The 18489-nt window shown below is 42.5% G+C and overlaps 1 protein-coding gene across 3 annotated transcripts in view; it reads left to right on the top strand.

Moving 5' to 3' along the window:
- The first annotated feature begins 3576 nt into the window (after positions 1-3576).
- The window catches only part of ANKRD29 (ankyrin repeat domain 29), a 34149-nt gene continuing 19236 nt past the window's right edge, over positions 3577-18489 (top strand). For 2 of the 3 annotated variants that reach the window (XM_051612143.1, XM_051612144.1), the window contains exons 1-4: positions 3577-3609; positions 9005-9115; positions 11051-11149; positions 13097-13195. In XM_051612143.1, the coding sequence (XP_051468103.1) occupies positions 3589-3609; positions 9005-9115; positions 11051-11149; positions 13097-13195 (330 nt within the window). In that variant the 5' untranslated portion in view covers positions 3577-3588. The remainder of the gene's footprint in view (positions 3610-9004; positions 9116-11050; positions 11150-13096; positions 13196-18489) is intronic. The other variant, XM_051612145.1, reaches the window with a different exon arrangement.

The following is an 18489-nucleotide window of genomic DNA, read 5'->3' as shown; positions in this document are numbered from 1 at the left end:
GACAAAACTGGATTTAAGGGTAAAAAAAAGGAATTAAAAAAGAATATCTAACAAACTTCGAAGCCACCATGTGTATTATGTTTGGTTGTAATGTGAAGAACAGTGAAGAAAGCAATATGTAAAAGCATGTTAGCAAATGTATAAAACAACCCTATACAGGTCGTAGAGGGAGGAAGAAGAAGCCATCAACATGAGCAGTGTATTTCACAGAATCACAGAATTATTAAGGCTGGAAAAGATCTCTGAGATCATCAAGTCCAGCCTATGACCTAACACCACCACATCAGCTAGACCATGGCACTAAGTGCCACATCCAGCCTTTCCTTAAACACCTGCAGGATGGTGACTCCACCAGTTCCCTGGGAAGTCCATTCCATTGTCTGATCACCTTCTCCATGAGGAAGTGCTCCCTAATATCCAACCTAATCCTCCCCTGGCACAGCTTCAGGCCATGCCCTCTTGTCTTGTTGCTAGTTGCCTGGGAGAAGAGCCCAGCCCCCACCTGACTACAGCCTCCCTTCAGGTAGTTGTAGAGAGTGGTAAGGTCCCCCCTGAGTCTCCTCTTCTCCAGGCTAAACAGCAACCAACTCCAGATGCTGACAGCTCACCATAACATCCCAAACCACCACCACCAGAATGAAACCACCAACTTTATGACCAAGCAGAGCAGGGGAAAGGTGAATGTAGTATCGGGGAAGGAGTAAAAACTAGGAAATGTGTATAATTTTAACTGTATTATTATTATTATTATTATTATTATTATTATTATTATTATTATTATTATTATTATTATTGATTTTTATTTTTTTTGCATAGACTTATTTGATTTTTTTTTCTTTTTCTGCAATACTTATATCTTCCCTAGTAATAAGTCTTGGATTATACTGCTAAGATTCAGCTATACTAATTATAAATTCTTTGGTTTATGTATGTATGAGGTGTGTTTCCTCTTTGCTCATAAACTAAATTTTGAGTGTAACAATAGAAAGAGATGGACACCAAAGCCAATAGTTTCTAAATGCTTTCTGGGATAACCTTTTAAAGGGTCACCAAAGAAGAACATACCTTATATATGTCTTTCTGAATTCAACAGTTTTGACCAATTATTGCACCTGAATATGAAAACAGCAAAATCACAGGACACCATGTGTAATTGAAAATAGGTGTAATTTCAGATTTTGTGTGCAAGTTAAAAAAGGTACTTCAAAATTTGTCCCTTGACATCTAACATAAATACAGAGTCCCAAAAAACTGTACTGCATTAGTCTCCTTTCATATTGTCCATCTAGAGGGCTTCTTTGTTTCTTCTTTGTCAGAAAATTTAACATTTTGGCTGATGAATGTGAAAAGATTGGCATGTTTTTCACAATAGATTGATTAAATACAGGGATTTTCCAGGAGTAAGGCAGGGAGTGTGTACAGATCAGTAATATTTTCCATCACTGTGCAACTGGATCAGAGCAAGGATGACTCTTAACTACACAACCTACTGAGTTTATTCAGTATTTTTAAGTGTAAGAAAACATCAGAATTACCATCCATGTTTGTATGATCTTCTCAGTAATAAAAGGTGAGGTTCACAACAGGCCATACAGTCTGAGATGAGCTTATGCTATTAGCAGCTTTCATCTGCTTGCCCACATTTTGGTTTACTGTATGAACAGATGAATATTGCCCCAGGAAAAAAACTCTACAGAAAATCCTCTGCTTGCAGATTTGTAGAATAACTATTTGGATCTAATTGCGAGTATTTTGTCTCAATGCACATGGGTAATTTTCTTGTGAACAGGATTTATGTGTGCACATCAAAAGAAGAAAATCCCTAAGGGTTCAGTTTAAACCAACAATAGCAAAGAAATTCAGGAATCTCTCACCAGAGCATGCCCTGTTTTGCCTACTTTATATCATGCAGACTTTGAATGAAATCTGCAGCAGCCAGGCAAAACAGGACATGCATTGGTTTTATGGTTGTTCATTTTTAAAGGCTTAAAATTAAGCCCTTAAGAACTTACTGTCTTCCTAATGAGAGTGCATCACCCATGGGAGATAGTGATGGTGACAGCTGGATACACGTGAGCTGAGGGAAGACTCACCCCCACATGCTTGTTGCAGCTGCAGTGTGGGTACATTCACAGCGATACCTTCTTGACACCTTTTGCCCAGATACGAAAGGCAAAGGGCTTCGAAATGCACAAGAGCTGCCATGTAGTTGGCATTAGCTCCATGAGGAGACCTGGGCTGGGGTAGGGGTCTCTGGGTTTTGTACCACTTCAGTTCTATTTCTGAGCAGCAGAGGCCTGATGATGATGAACTGGTCTCATCCTTAGCTACAGCTTTGTGTTGCAATGCTGCCTTTTGGTATTTTTTTAAGATTTCCTTTTCCTACTGTTTTGTATGTGAATAGGTGAATAGTTCAGCTTTAGGGCAGGGAGAGTCATTACTCCTTAGACGAATAGTATTCCTATGGTCCCTGAAGACCTTGGCAGGTTTTTTTTTTTGTTTGTTTGTTTTCTATTTTTCACTAAAAACAGTGTGGCCAGCAGATTGAGGGAGGTGATTCTCCCTCTCTGCTCCACTCTCATGAGACCCCACCGGGCATGCTGTATCCAGTGCTGGAGCCCCTAACATAAGAGGAACACGGAGCTGTTGGAGAGGGTCCAGAGAAGGTGATCAGAGGGCTGGAGCACCTCTGCTATGAAGACAGGCTGAGAGAGATGGGGCTGTTCAGCCTGGAGAAGAAAAGGCTCTGAGAAGACCTTGTAGCAGCCTTCCAGTACCTGAAGGGGCTACAGGAAAGCTGGGGAGGGACATTTTACATGGGCTAATGGATCAAGACTGGAAGGAGGGAGATTCAGGTTGAGACATTAGGAAGAAACTCTTTCCTGTGAGGGTGGTGAGACAGTGACACAGGTTGCCCAGAGAAACTGTGGCTGTCCCTTCCCTGGAAATGTTCAAGGCCAGGTTGGGTAGGGCTTGGAGCAACCTGGTCTAGTGGAAGGTGGTCCTGCCCATGCAGGGGGGCTGAAACTTCATGATCTTGATGTTCCTTTCCAATTCAAACCATCCTACGATTCTATGATTTTTCTCAGCAGAGATACCTTATTTCTCTTATTTGGATTCTATCAGAAGTGTTGATACTTCCCCATTGCTCTTTCAGGTGTTATACTCTTAGTTCGTCTCCAGACCATATTCTTGAAAGAAAACATAGAAGAAAATTGGACGGAACCAGTGAGTGAGCAGTGTGGGTCCTTATCATGGGGCCTTGCTTTTTGGGGTGCTGCTGCTGGAGCAAGGGTGGGGCTGGGGGTGGAGCTGTGCCTGCTGATATAATAATAATAATAATAATAATAATAATAATAATAATAATAATAATAATAATAATAATAATAATAATAATAGAACAATAAAAGCCTTCTCCCCCACAAGCCTTAGAGGGGACCACTACCCAGAAGGTGGTGAGCACGAAGCCAGCACGAAGCCAGCGGGGGGCGGGGAGGATCCAGCCCGCGCCCCGCCCCGGCCCCGCGCAGCCCCGGGGCGCGGAGCGGCGCGTATGAGCGCGGAGCGGCGCGGAGGCGGGGCGCTGCGATGTGCAGGATGTCGTTCAAGGTGAGCTGGGGAGAGGGCCGGGGGGATGCGCCTTTGGCTCGGTGCCGGTCGTGCCCCTCTAATGCTCCGTCGTATTCTTGGATTCGGGGATTATTTTTGAATTTTATGTTTGTTTGGTTTTTTTAATAGGAAAAACGGGGGTGGTTTATGCCGAAAGGAAAGACAGCAGAAGCGTCCTTCCCGGGCTGCGGGATGCCCCGGGAGTGCTGCGGTGGCAGCTGATGGAGCGGGTGCTCCCCGGAGCTACCGTTCCCAAAGGGATGCATGGGTAGTGTTACATAAACCGCAGCCCTCCGGGAAGCTTTAGGCTGGATTGAGGGTGGCCGCGCTCTGCCCTGTGGGTTTTGGTGCAGCCGGGAGCTTCCTCTTCACTTTTCTGGTTGTGTAAGAGTTGGGAGGCAGCATTTATCCGTGCTCTTCGTTTCAGGCTGCCGTGGCCACTGAAGGCAGGCCGGTGCGTTCCCTTTTCTGTCAGTGGTGCCTGTCACTTGTTTGTACTTCTTCCATCCAAAACCAGGCAAGAGCAGTCATTTTCAAAAAGTCACCTGAAACACGTCTTTTAATCTGAGGACAGGATTAATAACATCAACTGGCAAAGAGAGAAGCAAGCAGCAATTTACTGATCCTCATGGATAATGTTTATGCTAGATGTACATCTTCTCCCTGGCTGTGCACTTTCTGGATGCTGTGCTTGCCCTTCTCTTATTGATCACCAGCTCTCTGCCAGTCCTTTGCCATATTGCTTGAGTTGCATTGCTTTATGTGATGGATGATTCCCTGTAGGTGCCTCTCACTCCTGTCAGTGTGTGTCCCCCCCAGGGAGTACCCGCAGCACCGTGCCCATGCCATGGTGGTGGTGCAGCAGGTGGTTTCCACCTGCAGCTAAAGCCCTGGTGTGGTAGGCAACAAGGGTACCTTTCTCACAGTGCAGCTCAGCCTTACACTAAGATGGTGAGATCTTTGTGGTCATCCCCTTTTTGGTCCTTTCTTTGCTTCATGCCTCTTACTTTTTTTTCTTAGTCTGTTCCTCCATTCTGTCTCTGTGAGCTTTTCCCACCATTTCTCACAAGCATCCACCCTGATCGATGCTAGCCCCATGTTCCTGGTGGAAGCAGAAGGTTCTTGTCTCCTTTGTTGGACTGTGACTTTTTTACCTTGCCCTTTGAGTCTTTTCTGTTCTGTCCCTATCTGCTCCCTCTCTGTGCCCTGTTTCTTACTTTATCTTCCCCCAAGTTCTGCCATTCAGGGTAGCTCACTGTGGAGAACTGCAGCCCCACAGCCCCAACCTGCCTCTGCTTTCTCTCTCTTTTCTGTGTCTTTTTGCTTGGCATTGTCACTTTTTCTCAGAAGACTGTGCACTTGCCTTGGACTCCTGCTGTCTCTGTTTACCACTGCCTATTCATGTTTTCCACCTTATTACCCTACTTACCCATGAAGGGGCATTTATCTTTCTTTCTCACTGTTGATACACGTGAATTTTCTCTCCTCTCTCTTCCACTACCTTTTGGACTTCTCTTTCTCCTCTCTTTTTCTGTCTGCATATTGTCCCTCTTCTCTCATCTTTAAGATAACTTATTAAGAACAGCAACTCTTCCTCTTCAGCTGTTACTCCACTGTGACCTGCCTCTTTTCTGCAAAGAGCAAGTCAAAGGTAGGGCAAGGAGCAGAAGGTGCTGATCACAGTATTTAAATGATACCCCGTCGGTATTCCTCAGATAGCACATACATTATTGCCTTTTATTTTTTTTGTATTCCTGCATAGAAACAACCTTGTCAGATTTATAAGATATGTGTTCCTACAGGCCATTTTTTAATAGGTATTTTTTGCTAGATGTCAATACAGCATGAATATAATACCAGCTTTTCGTCTTTGGCTCTCATAAAAGCATATAAACAAATTGAACTGAATAACAGAGCCAGAGTTTGAAATAATGCTTTAGAGATCTTGATGAAGTGGAGGAAGTTGTATCCTGAAAGTTGCTGATGCTGGAGCAAACGACATAATGAAACATGTTATTTTCACCAAAGCTATTAGCTAATCACTTTTTTTTTTTTTCTCAAATGTTCATTATGTTTCATTCTCAAACTCTCAATGCTGAGGGTCAGTTGTTTATTTTAAGGAGTTTTTAGGACCAACTTTATATGAAGAACTACATTAAATTTGCATCCAGTTAATCTCTTGAAATTCAGTGTGACCTGTCCTTAAGAAGTATCTGATGAGATAAGATTGAATTAATAAATGGAAAACAGCAGTCAAAGCTTTTGGCATATTCTGCAATGTAAAACCCATTTATTGCTCAAAAAATAATCAATTAATTATTGATCCCAAAAGCAGTGTTTTACATTTTGCCTGCTAGTGATTTCAGTATTGCTGGTATCACCTGCAAATCAAGAGCACAGAGGTAGAAATCCTTGGTTTGAAAGTAGAAGAGCAATTGCCACATGGTGCTCCTTGAGGTTGTCCTTGTAGTGTGCCCAAGTTGTTCTTAGGATTTGGCACATTCCTTTTGTTTTAGCAGGTAAAATTACTGTTACTCATTTCATTACTCAGATGACTCAGGTTACTGCTTGCTTTTTTTATCTAATTACTTCATCATTGATGGTCTAAGTGTGCTGTATACTCTAGTTTCATACAAGGAATCCCCAGCCACGCAGGGGCACGAGGGGAAAGTACAAGTACTGATAGCAGTCATTCCTAAGTGGGTCAAAAGCACAAATGGGGAAAACCTGATTTAATGTCCTTGATGCATGCGAGAATTCTTCCATAACTTGGATCTGATCCCAAGTATGAGGACAACTTTGCAGGAGAGTTACTGTAGGAATTACAGGGAGGGGGAAAAAAAAAAAAAAGAGAGATAGGAGTTTATGACTGAAGGCTGAAGACTTTGGACTTCTACTTCCAGGGTAGGGTGACACCAGTAACCTAGTTCTCTTCTCATGTAAACTGATGGAAGCAGGTAAATACTTCCTGAATGTTGATTCCAGTTCCTGCCTACCTAATCACTAAAGGTGTTGCTGTATGGTAGGCATCAGTCACATTGCTACTGTGCCCTCACAGTGACAACCAGGCTGGATGAAACAAATCTTTTCCTCTTTGGATATATTGCCATACCCCAAAGCTTTCTAAAACTCTTAGGGAGAGGGCAAGACAATAAAAGGTAAGGAATTAGTTTCCCATTCTGTCAGATCTAAACATCATTCTTTTGCAGTAGCTTTCTGCTGAATACCATAAGAAAGATGTTAAGACAATGTTCCTAACTACGGGCTTTATTAATAATTATCTGCCTGATAAATCGGAGCAAAAAGGGCAACACAGGCCACTGTGTGTTTAGGTCAATTGTTTTTACATAAACTTCTAGTGGTTGTAAGGGTAAAGACAGAAAAACACTACTGCCTTGCCAGCAAGGAGAGTGTCATCTGCTAGCTCTAGTCTGATCGACATTATCTACAGAGTCACCAAGGGAAATGTATTAGCTGTAAAAGGAAGATTGGAATTTAGCCCCTTGTGCTTCCAAATTTTTTCTGGTACAAGAAGCATCACTATCAATTTACAGGAAGTGTATTATAATTTATGGAATAGTTGAAACTGCTCCTGTCTCAAGCAGCTGACAATTTTCCAACCTATGAATATGAAAAATGCAACCCATGGAAAGTGCTTAGAGTGATGGATCTGGGATAGATTCACCCAGGGTTGGTCTTCTGTCTGCTGGCTTCTGTGAGGTTTGTTACTCACATGTCAGTAAAGGAAGCAATTTAAACTCCACTCTATCTGTGCATTTTAAGTGTCAACCATAAAACCATTCAGTCCTGATTCTCTACCACATTACAAGTGCCCATTGACATTTAGAGACAGAGAAGTGTGTATTACATTTTCTGAAGCAGAATTGTTGCCCTTTATATCCACCCTGCACACTCTCTGGGTTATCCTAAAGACAGGATTTACTGGACATCAAGGCCTCTGGGTATTGTTGACACTGTTTTGGTCTGAGGTGACTATCAGAGAAATTATGCTTTAACAAACTGTTGGTGGTTTGGGGCCTTATTAAAAATCAGTGGCATGAGCCTGCTGTAGCATACGTGCCATTGCCATCACAGCTTTGTTTCCCCTCCAAGCTTTGCATTTTGGCAGCTGCCTGCATGGGTCAGACAGGGAGGTCAGGAGTGAAGTCTGTGTCTTTTTCTGCTGCGCTGTCCTTCTCCTATGCTGGGGCAGTGATAATTTGCTCCTATCCAGAAGTCACACTGTCAGTTTTTTTCTAGGATTAAGAAAGCCTCAAAAGAGTATTGTATTGCTACCAATTTGTGCAACACTAGCCTGTGTTACCTAAATTTCAGAGTTTCCCAATTTTGCCTTGCATACTGCCTTGCATACCTAGTGAAGATGGGCTGAGAGAGTTGGGGTTAGGCCTGGAGAAGGCCCCAGGGACCTACAGGAAAGCTGGGAAAGGCCTTTTTAAAAGGGCATGTAGGGATAGGATGAGCGGTAGTGGCTTTAAACTGGAAAATGGTAAATTTAGATCAGACATCAGGAGGAAATTATTTCCTGTGAGGGTGGTGAGACACTGGCACAGGTTGCCCGGAGAAGTTGTGGCTGCCCCTTCCCTGGAAGTGTTCAAGGGCAGGTTGGATGGGGCTTGGAGCAACCTGGTGTAGTGGGAGGTGTCCCTGCTCATACAGGGGGGTTGGAACTAGATGTTCTTTAAGGTCCCTTCCAACCCAAACCATTCTGTGATTCTGTGATGATTCTAAATGAATCTGTAGATCTATAAAAAGTAAGATTTTGGGGGGGGGGTTTGCCTTTTTTTTTTTTTTCCTAATGTCATCCAGGAGATATCTCATGTGCACACAGTTTCAGGGTGTTAATTCCAGGGAGGAGGCAGACCAAACAGCATGGGAGACACATGAACAGTATTTTTCTTGTATTGGGACTTGAAGTGCTGGAAAGAAGGAGATGGCAGAGAGATAGCATGAAACCCAGGAGGATGTCCTGCAGCAGGACATGTCAGCAGGATGATTCAGCCTCTCTTAACTGTGCCCAGCCCAACCACAGAAGCAGGCAATACAGGTACCAGTTAGTACATGGTTTTCTGTGGTGTCTCCCTGTGGATCCAGACTAACATTGTTGTCTCTTACGACGGAGCAAGCTAAGAGTCATAGGCTGCCATGGACACAGGGAAAACCTGAAACAACATGAGGTAGCATAGGAAGCTTGATCTCTTTTATTGCTCACAGAAAATAAATTACCTTCCCTTCCATGCTCTGGTTTTGAAAGAACAGAACACTAAGCCAAAAATTACCTGCTTTGAATGCAAAATTTACACATGTGTGTTTTTCCAGTGCATCTTCCAAAGTGTTTTATTCCTCCCTTTCTTTTTTTCTTTTTTTTCCCCACCAGAAAGAAACACCGCTTGCCAATGCTGCATTTTGGGCTGCAAGGAAAGGAAACCTGGCTCTCCTCCAGCTGCTGCTGAACAGTGGGCGAGTAGATGTGGACTGCAAAGACAGTGTATGCACATAATGCACCTACAGTACACCCCCAGTACTGAATTTACATTGCTTTCCACAGCCCTTTGCACTGGGGGTGTGGCAGGGATCTAATGTGAGACATTTGAGAGTCTTATGGCACTTGGGAATGATTTAAAACCTTCTCTTGTCAGGAATCAAGTTTGAAACTCAAGATAAAGTGCGCAATGATTGACATCAGTGGCAAGGGGTTAAGAATTTGCCAGCACTCAGAAATGTGTCTTACATAGTTATACAGGGTGCTGACACTTAAAACACAGATCCTAGCACCTGGGGCTTCTCTTTGCAAGGATATGTCATTGTAGTAATAGATCACAGTGAAGAGTTGACTCAACTAAGCCCAAGTAGCAATGATTCTCTCAGCTAGCAGAGCTTCTCAGAGTTAGTTTTGAGTTTTTTTAAATAACCCTCGAGCACAGTTTCTATTTAGGCAATGTAAAAGTTTGCATTTGATGTGCATCTGTTCTCACTCTATGTGATGTTGTATACCCAGTGGTGCCGTCAGAAGAACTGCCGGCCTCCTAACTTCTTCCTCCCCCCACCTCAGTATATCCTGGAGTTGGCACCAACATGAAAGCACAGAACAATTTCTGAGCAAAGAGGAGCCCAGAAACGTGACAGAAAGATTTCATGGAGTCTTCCTTACTGTAATTGCCATGGGTTGAAGTTAGTTTTGAGATTGGAAATGGGTTGAAAATACAGATAGTGGGTATGTCCTGCTATTCTGCCTGCAACACATGGAGAGATATTTGATTGTACTAAGCTATGGCAAAGAGCAGGGGAAAACCAAGGTTGCGAAGTTCCCAGGTTTCCTTGGTGCTGGGACTTACTGAGAGAGTCATGCCTGTGTTGTACAGGATTAATGCCACTTCCAGCCTGAAGCATGAACCTGCTGCAGCTTCTCTCACTTTGCCTTCAAAGTGCAAGAGATCTTTTAAGCCTATTTACTTTAACCTGTCTTTTAATTTCCATTTCACTTTTGCTCTGTATGCAACTATTTGTCCTGCAGTACTTCTGGAGCTGATGCCATAAGTGTCAAAGGAGGGAGGGGACATAAGGGAGACAAAGGATGTTTAGATGAGGGTATGATGTATGTACAAGAAAGATCAATGCAAAGAAGTAAGGTCCACTGCTCCTCACTTTTCCTCAAAATAAGGCTAACCTCAATTAAGCATTTTTACAATACATTTTAAAATATCCTGACTTATTAATTATATCAGGCTTACACATTTTCTATGCTAAAATATTTTTGTACAAATAAGCTGCGTGCTTCGTTTTTGTAATGTCACATATTCCTTCTTTACATTGAACTGGTGTGTGTGAATGTTTTAGAAGGATAGATTCCATCCTTATGCATGTGGTCCATAGACCACATACATATAACTTAAATCTCGTTTGTTTCACTGGAGCAGTGACCTTATGGGGTACTGAGGGAACCTAAACACATAGTTCTGGTATGGAAAGTTCTCTCATACAGGATGAAGAATCACAGAGTGAGTTTGCTGTCATTATTTGGATAAGGAACTGGTATTAAATCACCCTGACCTTACTCCTGGCTATGACTCACAGTTAAGTGACTCAGCTAAGTCACTCAGCTCCTGTGTCTAAGGTTATTCTTCTGGAAATTATTGTTGCTATTTTTGTTGGACTTACTTTGGGACAATAAGGAGAAGTAATTGCAGGCATATGTGTTGAATGGTCAGGCCTTACCACCACAGGCAAGTCTCTGATGTTTTTGCTTTAAAACCTGCTAATTGCTTATTTCCAAAGTATTCTTCATAGTCAATTTGAAATTATGGTAGGTTTTCCACTGGTCATAAGCTTCCTTCAGCTTTTCAGAAGCTATCTCTTCCAGGCAGCCTGATTCATTGCTAGACATGTCTGTTGAAGGTACTGACTTGTTTTTCCTTACTCCCAGCTTGGCACCACAGCTCTGATGGTAGCATCTTACTATGGCCACATAGATTGTGCACGGGAATTGGTGTTGCAAGGAGCAGATATCAATCTGCAGAGAGAGGTAGGAGAAGTTCTTCATTCAAACAGGCATTGATTAAGTTTGTTAGAAATAATGAGAGTGTTGTCTGTTGCTTTTTGCCAACTGCTTATTTGTTATTTGCTATGTAGTGCGTGTAAAAACAGGGTCTGTTCTCCTGAGTACATGAAAGAATCAGATGTCTGGAGTTTATAAAATAAAATGAGATGCCAGGAGTGCATTTGTAAATAATTCATCAAACATTTCCAGCACATCTGGTTGGTGAGGGTCATTTACATCTGAGATGTGACCCCCCCAGGATTACACTGTTTATGCATCTGCAATTTTATTGGCACAGTAATTTACAGCTCTCTGGATGGAATACATTATAGAAATAAGTCTTTTCCCTTCTGATTTACAGAGTCTGGACATTAAAATGGAGCGGATGCCATTGCTAGCCCAGGGGTTATTTTGTCTCTTTAATGCTTTAGCGTTTCTACCTCTTAGTTAGCTCAGAGTATACCCTTCCCTCCATCTGTGCTTTGCATTCAAGCTATTTCTCCCACCACGACGTGTTTGCTTGTGGAAAGAACATAAGTGGTTGTTTTTGGGAAAGTGCCTTCCCCTCATACTCCATGCAGAAGGTTGTAAGGAGTACCTGCGGCCACTCCGGTCTGTGTCCCAGCTACACAGACAGCAGAATTGCTCTGGGACTACCACAGTTGTACTGGTCCTAAGAGAAGAGCAGTGTAAGGAGGGCATGCAGTGCCATGGGATGGCAGCAGGCAGTGCAGGACAGCAGAATGCTTGTCTCTTCAACAGTACAAGCCAGTGATTCTCATTTTCCTTGGTTACCTGGAACTAGAGCATTAATCTTATGCTGACATCTGCAAGTTACTGAGTCAGTGAATGCCATGTTCGATGACATAAGTGCTTTTGCATTTACTGGCCTGAACTTGCTCTAACTGTGATTGTCAGTGTCTTTCAGCAGGGTCCTGTTTCAACAAAATATCTATTTAAACCTGTCCCTTCCCTTAGGTAAACATGGCATGAAAAGCAGCAACAAAAGGAAAAGCTGAGAACAGTTTTATGGAGCTGCTCTTGACATCACTCAGGACATTCTGATTCAGCAAGCCAAGAAAAAAAGAAACAGTGACAGCCTCCAAAATCACTCTCTTGCAGATGGCATTTAAGCCCTAAAGACCAATTACACTGTTCTGAAGCTAAACCCTTTCCTCCCTCCCTTTCTCTCTCTTCCTTTCCTTTTTTTCTTATTTTCCTTTTTCTTTCCATCCAGCCATTACAATCTTACACATTCCTTTTTGGGGTCCTGATTTACTCACATGTTAAGGACAGTATTTTATACAGCTAGTATAAAATAGGGGAATTCAGTGAGTTAAGGGAAAGCAGGAGTTGCAGGGCTGATTATAGTTGCTTGAAGGCTGCCCGGCTGGCCAGGGCCCTGCTGCTGCAAGAGGCAAGGATGACTTATGCCAACAGCAGTCACATTTTATCAGTGGGGAGTGAAGCAAGTTGGACCTCTGCTGTACTAATTACCCACCTCCCTGGTCTTCCTGCACTCTGATCTATCCCATGCTCTTACTTGTCTCAGACTGTATCACGAGGTAAAATAGGGATTACTTTCAACTTGGCTGTTCTCTGTTAGGCAAAACTGTTACTTTCTCATTCTGGGCTTGCTTTCCCTATCTGGCTACTGGGTGGAAGTGAGTGAATCCTGAGAGGTCTCTGTGCAGAAGCCCCTTGTGAAATTTGGATTTTACTCAAATGTATGATGCTGGAGAGATTTTTCAGTGCAATTGGAAGAAAGCTGACCTAAGATACCTGGTGTCCTCTGGAATACTCAAAATCACCATGTCTTTTGAGCTGATACTCAACTGATTGTGCTAAATACTTTTTTATTTGAAATGTATATACTTCAGTCAAGTGTCATACGTGTTTGGTTTTTTTTTTTAATACATTTTTTTCTTACAGTCAGGTGCAACTTCTCTGTTCTTTGCTGCACAGCAAGGCCACAATGATATAGTGAAGTTTCTCTTTGAATTTGGAGCCTCCACTGAATTTAAGACTAAAGTAAGATGATGGATCTGTTTTTGCATGCTGATAGATTCTGACAACAAAGGCTGTTTTTTCTTATTCATATGAAACATGACATGGCAGCAGGAAGATGATAAAAGGATTTCCTGACTTGAACATTTTCTGAGTAATATGAGTAATGCAATGTATTCTGAAAATATTAATTTGAGACTAGCTTTTACTACCTAAACTTAATGGGATCAGTTGATCAAAGATCTGTCCCTTGATAGTGGTATCAGACTTTCCTCTTAAGCCATCTTCCAATACAAGAACAAAGAATCTTTTTGTACATGTTGGGTAGGATCCCATTTTAGGTGTTTATGTACTTCACTCGTAAAGACTGAAATTTTATCTACATTGGGATGTCTCTGCGTACCACCGTAGGATACATAAGAGTATAATGGCTTCAGTTCTCCCTAAATTCCCATTTACCCATCTGTGACAAGAAGACGAAATGCACCTTGGCCCTTCTGTTTCTTTGTTCAGGCAGGTCCCTTTTCAAGATCTTAGAACAGCCAGAAGCACAGACAGCAGAGCCTGGGTCTGGTTCCTCACCCCTCATGGGGTGAGCAGAGTTAAGAACAGCAGTTCATCCCGGACATCAACTCAGTTTCTTTGCCCGAGGCAGTACTAGCACCTCTGCTTTCAGTAAATAGAACAAAAAGCAATATATTTGCATTAAATATTCTTGCCTTTGACATGCTAGCAGCGTTTTGTAGCATTCCCATAATCTGAGGAGGACACTTGCCAGTCACTTACCCTGGGATCCATAGCAATATGTTTGAAATAGAAGCAATAGTTCCTCACCCCACAGTAACTAGTTCTTCAAGATATTATAGTCTATGATTTCAATGACTCACTGAACCCATACCTGCTTTCCAGAGTCCCTGGAAATACAGGCTTTAAATACTAAGGGAACTGGTGGAACATCAGAGGCTCAGCTCTGTGTGCTCCACAGACTAGAAAACCTGAGGTTTTGTGGCCAGAGTCCACACATGCCCATACAATAGGATTCTGGTACTCCAGGGAGGTATGCTTGTGGTGAGCAACTGACTACAACAGCAATCAGTACATTTAAAGACATGACTGAAATTACGGCTGTTTAACACAGCATGCAGTGCAGCTGTGAAACTTGGCAATGTGGGAGGTTGCAATGTTAAATACAACAGCTGGATTTTAAAGTGCTGTATAATCTCACATGGGACAGAGTCACTGAGAGAAGCTGCACATTAAAATAAGGGTTGCTTCTTAATCTTTTATTTCAGAGGATAGATGAGGCTTAGCAAGATTCAGAAGGGTTATAGTCTCTTTCTTTCAGCTGTGTACAATCGGGTGAATTAATTTACACTGTCCTTTGAGTCACCTGACCTAGAAAAACCCCACAAAGTCATGCTGAAGGAGCAAAGGTGTTCCAGGCATAGGAAGAGCCTGGATTACTCACTGCAGGTCAGCAATTGGGCAGTGTGTTTGCAGAGGGATGGTAAGTGGTGAATACAGGAAACTTGCTAAGAAGACAAGGGCTGAGGACCTTATTCTGTCCAGAGGGACAGTTACGTTTTCACCAAAACTTTCCACAGCTTGTGAAAGGGCCAAGATTTGGCCGAAGTGAACAGCAGGCTTGAAATTGTCTGATCCTTCATGACAGTATAAGATCTTTCATGAAGCATACAAAATATGTTGATATACATTACTTGGGCAGATAAAAGGGAGTAAAGATCTAAATAGAAAATATTTCTGCATTCATCTGCGCCTAATGGCTTCCATCTTTGGGCAAATGCAAGTTTGGGATCTACTGTTTGTCACCTTGAAACTTAGCTCCCAGCCCCCATATTCCTGCCTGCCTCCTCTTGTGAGTTCAGACCTGACTTGGCTGATGTGCCAGTCCTAAGTATCCTTTAAGCTGCAGGTTGCTCTTCCTCTCCAGGCCACAGTTTTTCTTCCACCTCCAGTCAAGCTGGTTGTAAGACAACACCAGCTCCCACAGGACACAACACGGCAAACTGGTGTGTGATGGGTATGTGAGGCTGTTTTCCAGCAGCATCACATGTGCCTGTCCAAGCACCCCCTCCTTTTCTCATCACCTCTTCAATGGGTGTGTTGGTCACTTCAGCACTCACAGTATGGCACAAGCTGCAGTGTCTGAAAAGGCTCTTCAAAGCTGAACAAAGGATGGCCGAGTTAAAATTAGTCTGTGCAAGCTGAAAGTGACACTGGTTAACAAGTTGTTAGCTGTCATGTCCATGCTCTCTTTGCTGACAGGATCTTCTGTCTCTGAGTAATATAGTATGAAGGCTTTGCTAGATTCATCATTGGTGCTGAGACCTGTCCTGGAAATTGCCATGTTCATTCTTTCACTCATTCCTTGCCTGGGGACTGCAGCTCTACCAAAATGAGGATCTAGACACAGGAATCCAAATACTTACAGCTCTTGAATTTTTAGACTGAGGCAGGGTGGGAAACAAACTTGTACTTAGTGCCACAGTGTGCACTTGAGCAGGAGGCACCAGTGAGAATGTACTGCCTTTACAGAGCACATCTTCCATTGGCCTCCTAGCATGTTTTTTATTAATTCAATTTTCTGGTTTAATAATGTGGTTTTCACAGCTTGGAATTATTCTATCAGATCATCGTTCTGTTAACAGGCTACTAAAATGACAGGGTCCTCCATCCCCACCCCCCAAAACCCCAGAAACAACGTATTTGATGAGATATGTCTTTTCAGGTCATAGAGAAGGCATTTTCCAATTAAGACACTCAGTTGGGAGCAGAGCTGGAAAAGATAAAGCTGATCCAGTCTGTTTTTAAAGGGCAGTGCAAAATCAATCCATATGCAAAGAACTTTCTGTTGTTAATGAAGATGTGGAATTGAAATAAGAAACCAAATTTATCCTAGGAAACAGAGATGTTAAAGCAAGGAAATGCAAATCCCTAGATCATCTTTTTCATGTACTTCTCTGTAAACTGTAATTACTCATATTTGAGATGGCTTGAGAACTATCTTAATATACACATTAAATTCTTGTTATTCCTTTTATCATTAGAGTTGGTGTTCACTAAGACAGGCAAAGCAAGCATTCTAAATAGTATAAAAAGTAGCAATAGTTGCTGATGTTTTAAAGAGAGTAAGTACTACTATTAGAGGCTATTACCTATTTATTGTAAAATGCATATTATTCAGTAACATTATTCTGCACTGTCCCAATCTGGCATCCTTAGAAATATGCATCATAAGTTGAAACATGTTCTTTTTTCTTACTCTGTGACATGTTATAAGCATGTGGGTTCTTAAAAGGCTTTGTATGGTGGCATGTTTTCCAGGCAATACTGCAGGTTGGATGGTATGTCAGAGGCTACTTGTCAGCAGGTGGTGATTGCAGATGATCAGTTCCACTCCCCTGTATCGTATTTCAGAGATGATAAAACACTGCTTAATTCTAAGGTGATGGCTTAATTCAGGCAATGGTGGCAGAGGTGAAAGAAGAGGTAGGCAGATGGACAGGGAAGTCTACACCAGGTAGTGTGGTCTCATCAGGCTGCTGTTTCCAAGTGCTTACATGGGAGATGAAGCTGCTGTGTGTGCTGCCAGAAGGGAGGACAGACTTTTTGTGGGTAAGAAAAAAGGTTTCAGAGGAGGAATTGCAGAGGTAGCTGAGAGAGCTTTCTGAGCTGGAAGGGTTTGCACTGAAGGATTAATGGAAGCTGCATAGTGTCAGGAAAACAGGATATGAACAGAAATAAACCTGAGGCATTGTGCCTTCTCTCAGCTGCAGCACTGGCCTCCTGCACGCTGCAGAAGGGCGATTGCCCCAGAAGTGCCTCTCTGGTTGCCTCGTGTGTCCCTACTCCCGCTTGCTGCCCAGCTCAGAGTTTCCAGGAGGCTTGCCAGTACCAAAGATGCTGCTTCAGCTTTTTATTTGTCTCAGCTGAGGCCAAAAAGGAAAGAAGGGAATCACATGGCTGAAAGGGATTTTAAAACTCTGTCACTTACTATTTCTTTATATTTTTTTTTCATAACTCATCTGCTTTTGCAATAGCCTGCAAACATGGAAGTCTCCAGCTAGAACTTGCTGGAAGAAAGGATCTTACACTGGCAAAAAGGGAAGGAAGAATAAGAGAAAGCAAGACAGAAGCTCAATAGGGGTGGGAGAATGCTGAGTTTTTCCACCTAAGAAACCATAGACCTTCATGCTGCCAATTACTCAATTTAACTGAGTGCTGTCTTAACACATGGTCTTTCAGTGAAAAGTATTTCTGGTCCCAAATTCCCTTCTCTTGCAGCAAGACCTATCTCTGTATCAGAGCATTCAAATGGATCTCACTCTCCTCTTTTGAATGTATTCAGTTTCATAGGAGATACAGTAGAGCAGGTCTTACAGCCCAGTTTTCTTCCTGATCAAGGACCAGACCTTTGAGCCAGGAAGCTGCTACTCAGTCCTCTCTGGCCTGGTAAATATTTGATTCAGGGTGGGCAGCTACAGCTGGGGACTACCCAAAGCTTTTTTCTGATCCCTGGACTCTGTGAGAGGTGTCTCCCTTCTTAAACCTCAAGCCGTGACATCTCCCAGGGGGAATCACGGAGCTGGACTCCACGCGCTGGGCTTCAGCTCCGCTGTGCTAACTGCCATGAGCTTTGCAGGCCTGCCTTTTATTTGGGACCTGTAGTTTGGTTCCCACCAGGAATTATGTTGAGAAATTATGTTAATACCCAGTCTTCCTAAAATAACAGGAGTCTGTTGAGAACACAAGCATTTTAGAGAGCAAAAAACAGACTGTAAAGCAATAATTAACAAACTATTCCCATATGCAGCTAAATGAGCACACCTATTTACCCTCCATACAGGGAACCTCAGTACTTCTAAGCTTCCTAGAAATGGTTCTTCCCTGCCTTTCCACAGAGGACCTCCAATCTGGATAGCACAGCTTATCTTCTTAACTCACTAACCTTTCTCTCTCTCTTTGCTTCAGGGAAAGAGTCTTTTAAAATGTTTGAGGTTTTTGTTTGTAGCCCTTTGATCTGGTAACTCACTACTCGAGCAAAGTGGTTTTCAGCCAGTTGGAGACAGGAAATATGCTTCATAAAGCTATTAGCTTTTGCCATTGTTTTTTAAGTGTGTATAAGGTGATTTTTAAGCCAGGAACCATTGTGATTGCTTTTGTGTTTTGTTCCAGCAGTTCTTATTAAATTAGGGTAGTTTAATTTGACAGGAAAGTCTAATGACTCATTTTAGCTACAAAGTAACTTAACTCCACTGACCTGATTACACTCTATATTTACTCAAATAATCCAGAAT

The sequence above is a fragment of the Apus apus genome, chromosome 2, assembly GCF_020740795.1.
Source record: "Apus apus isolate bApuApu2 chromosome 2, bApuApu2.pri.cur, whole genome shotgun sequence".
NCBI lineage: Eukaryota > Metazoa > Chordata > Aves > Apodiformes > Apodidae > Apus > Apus apus.
This window is presented reverse-complemented; position numbering and strand designations above follow the sequence as displayed.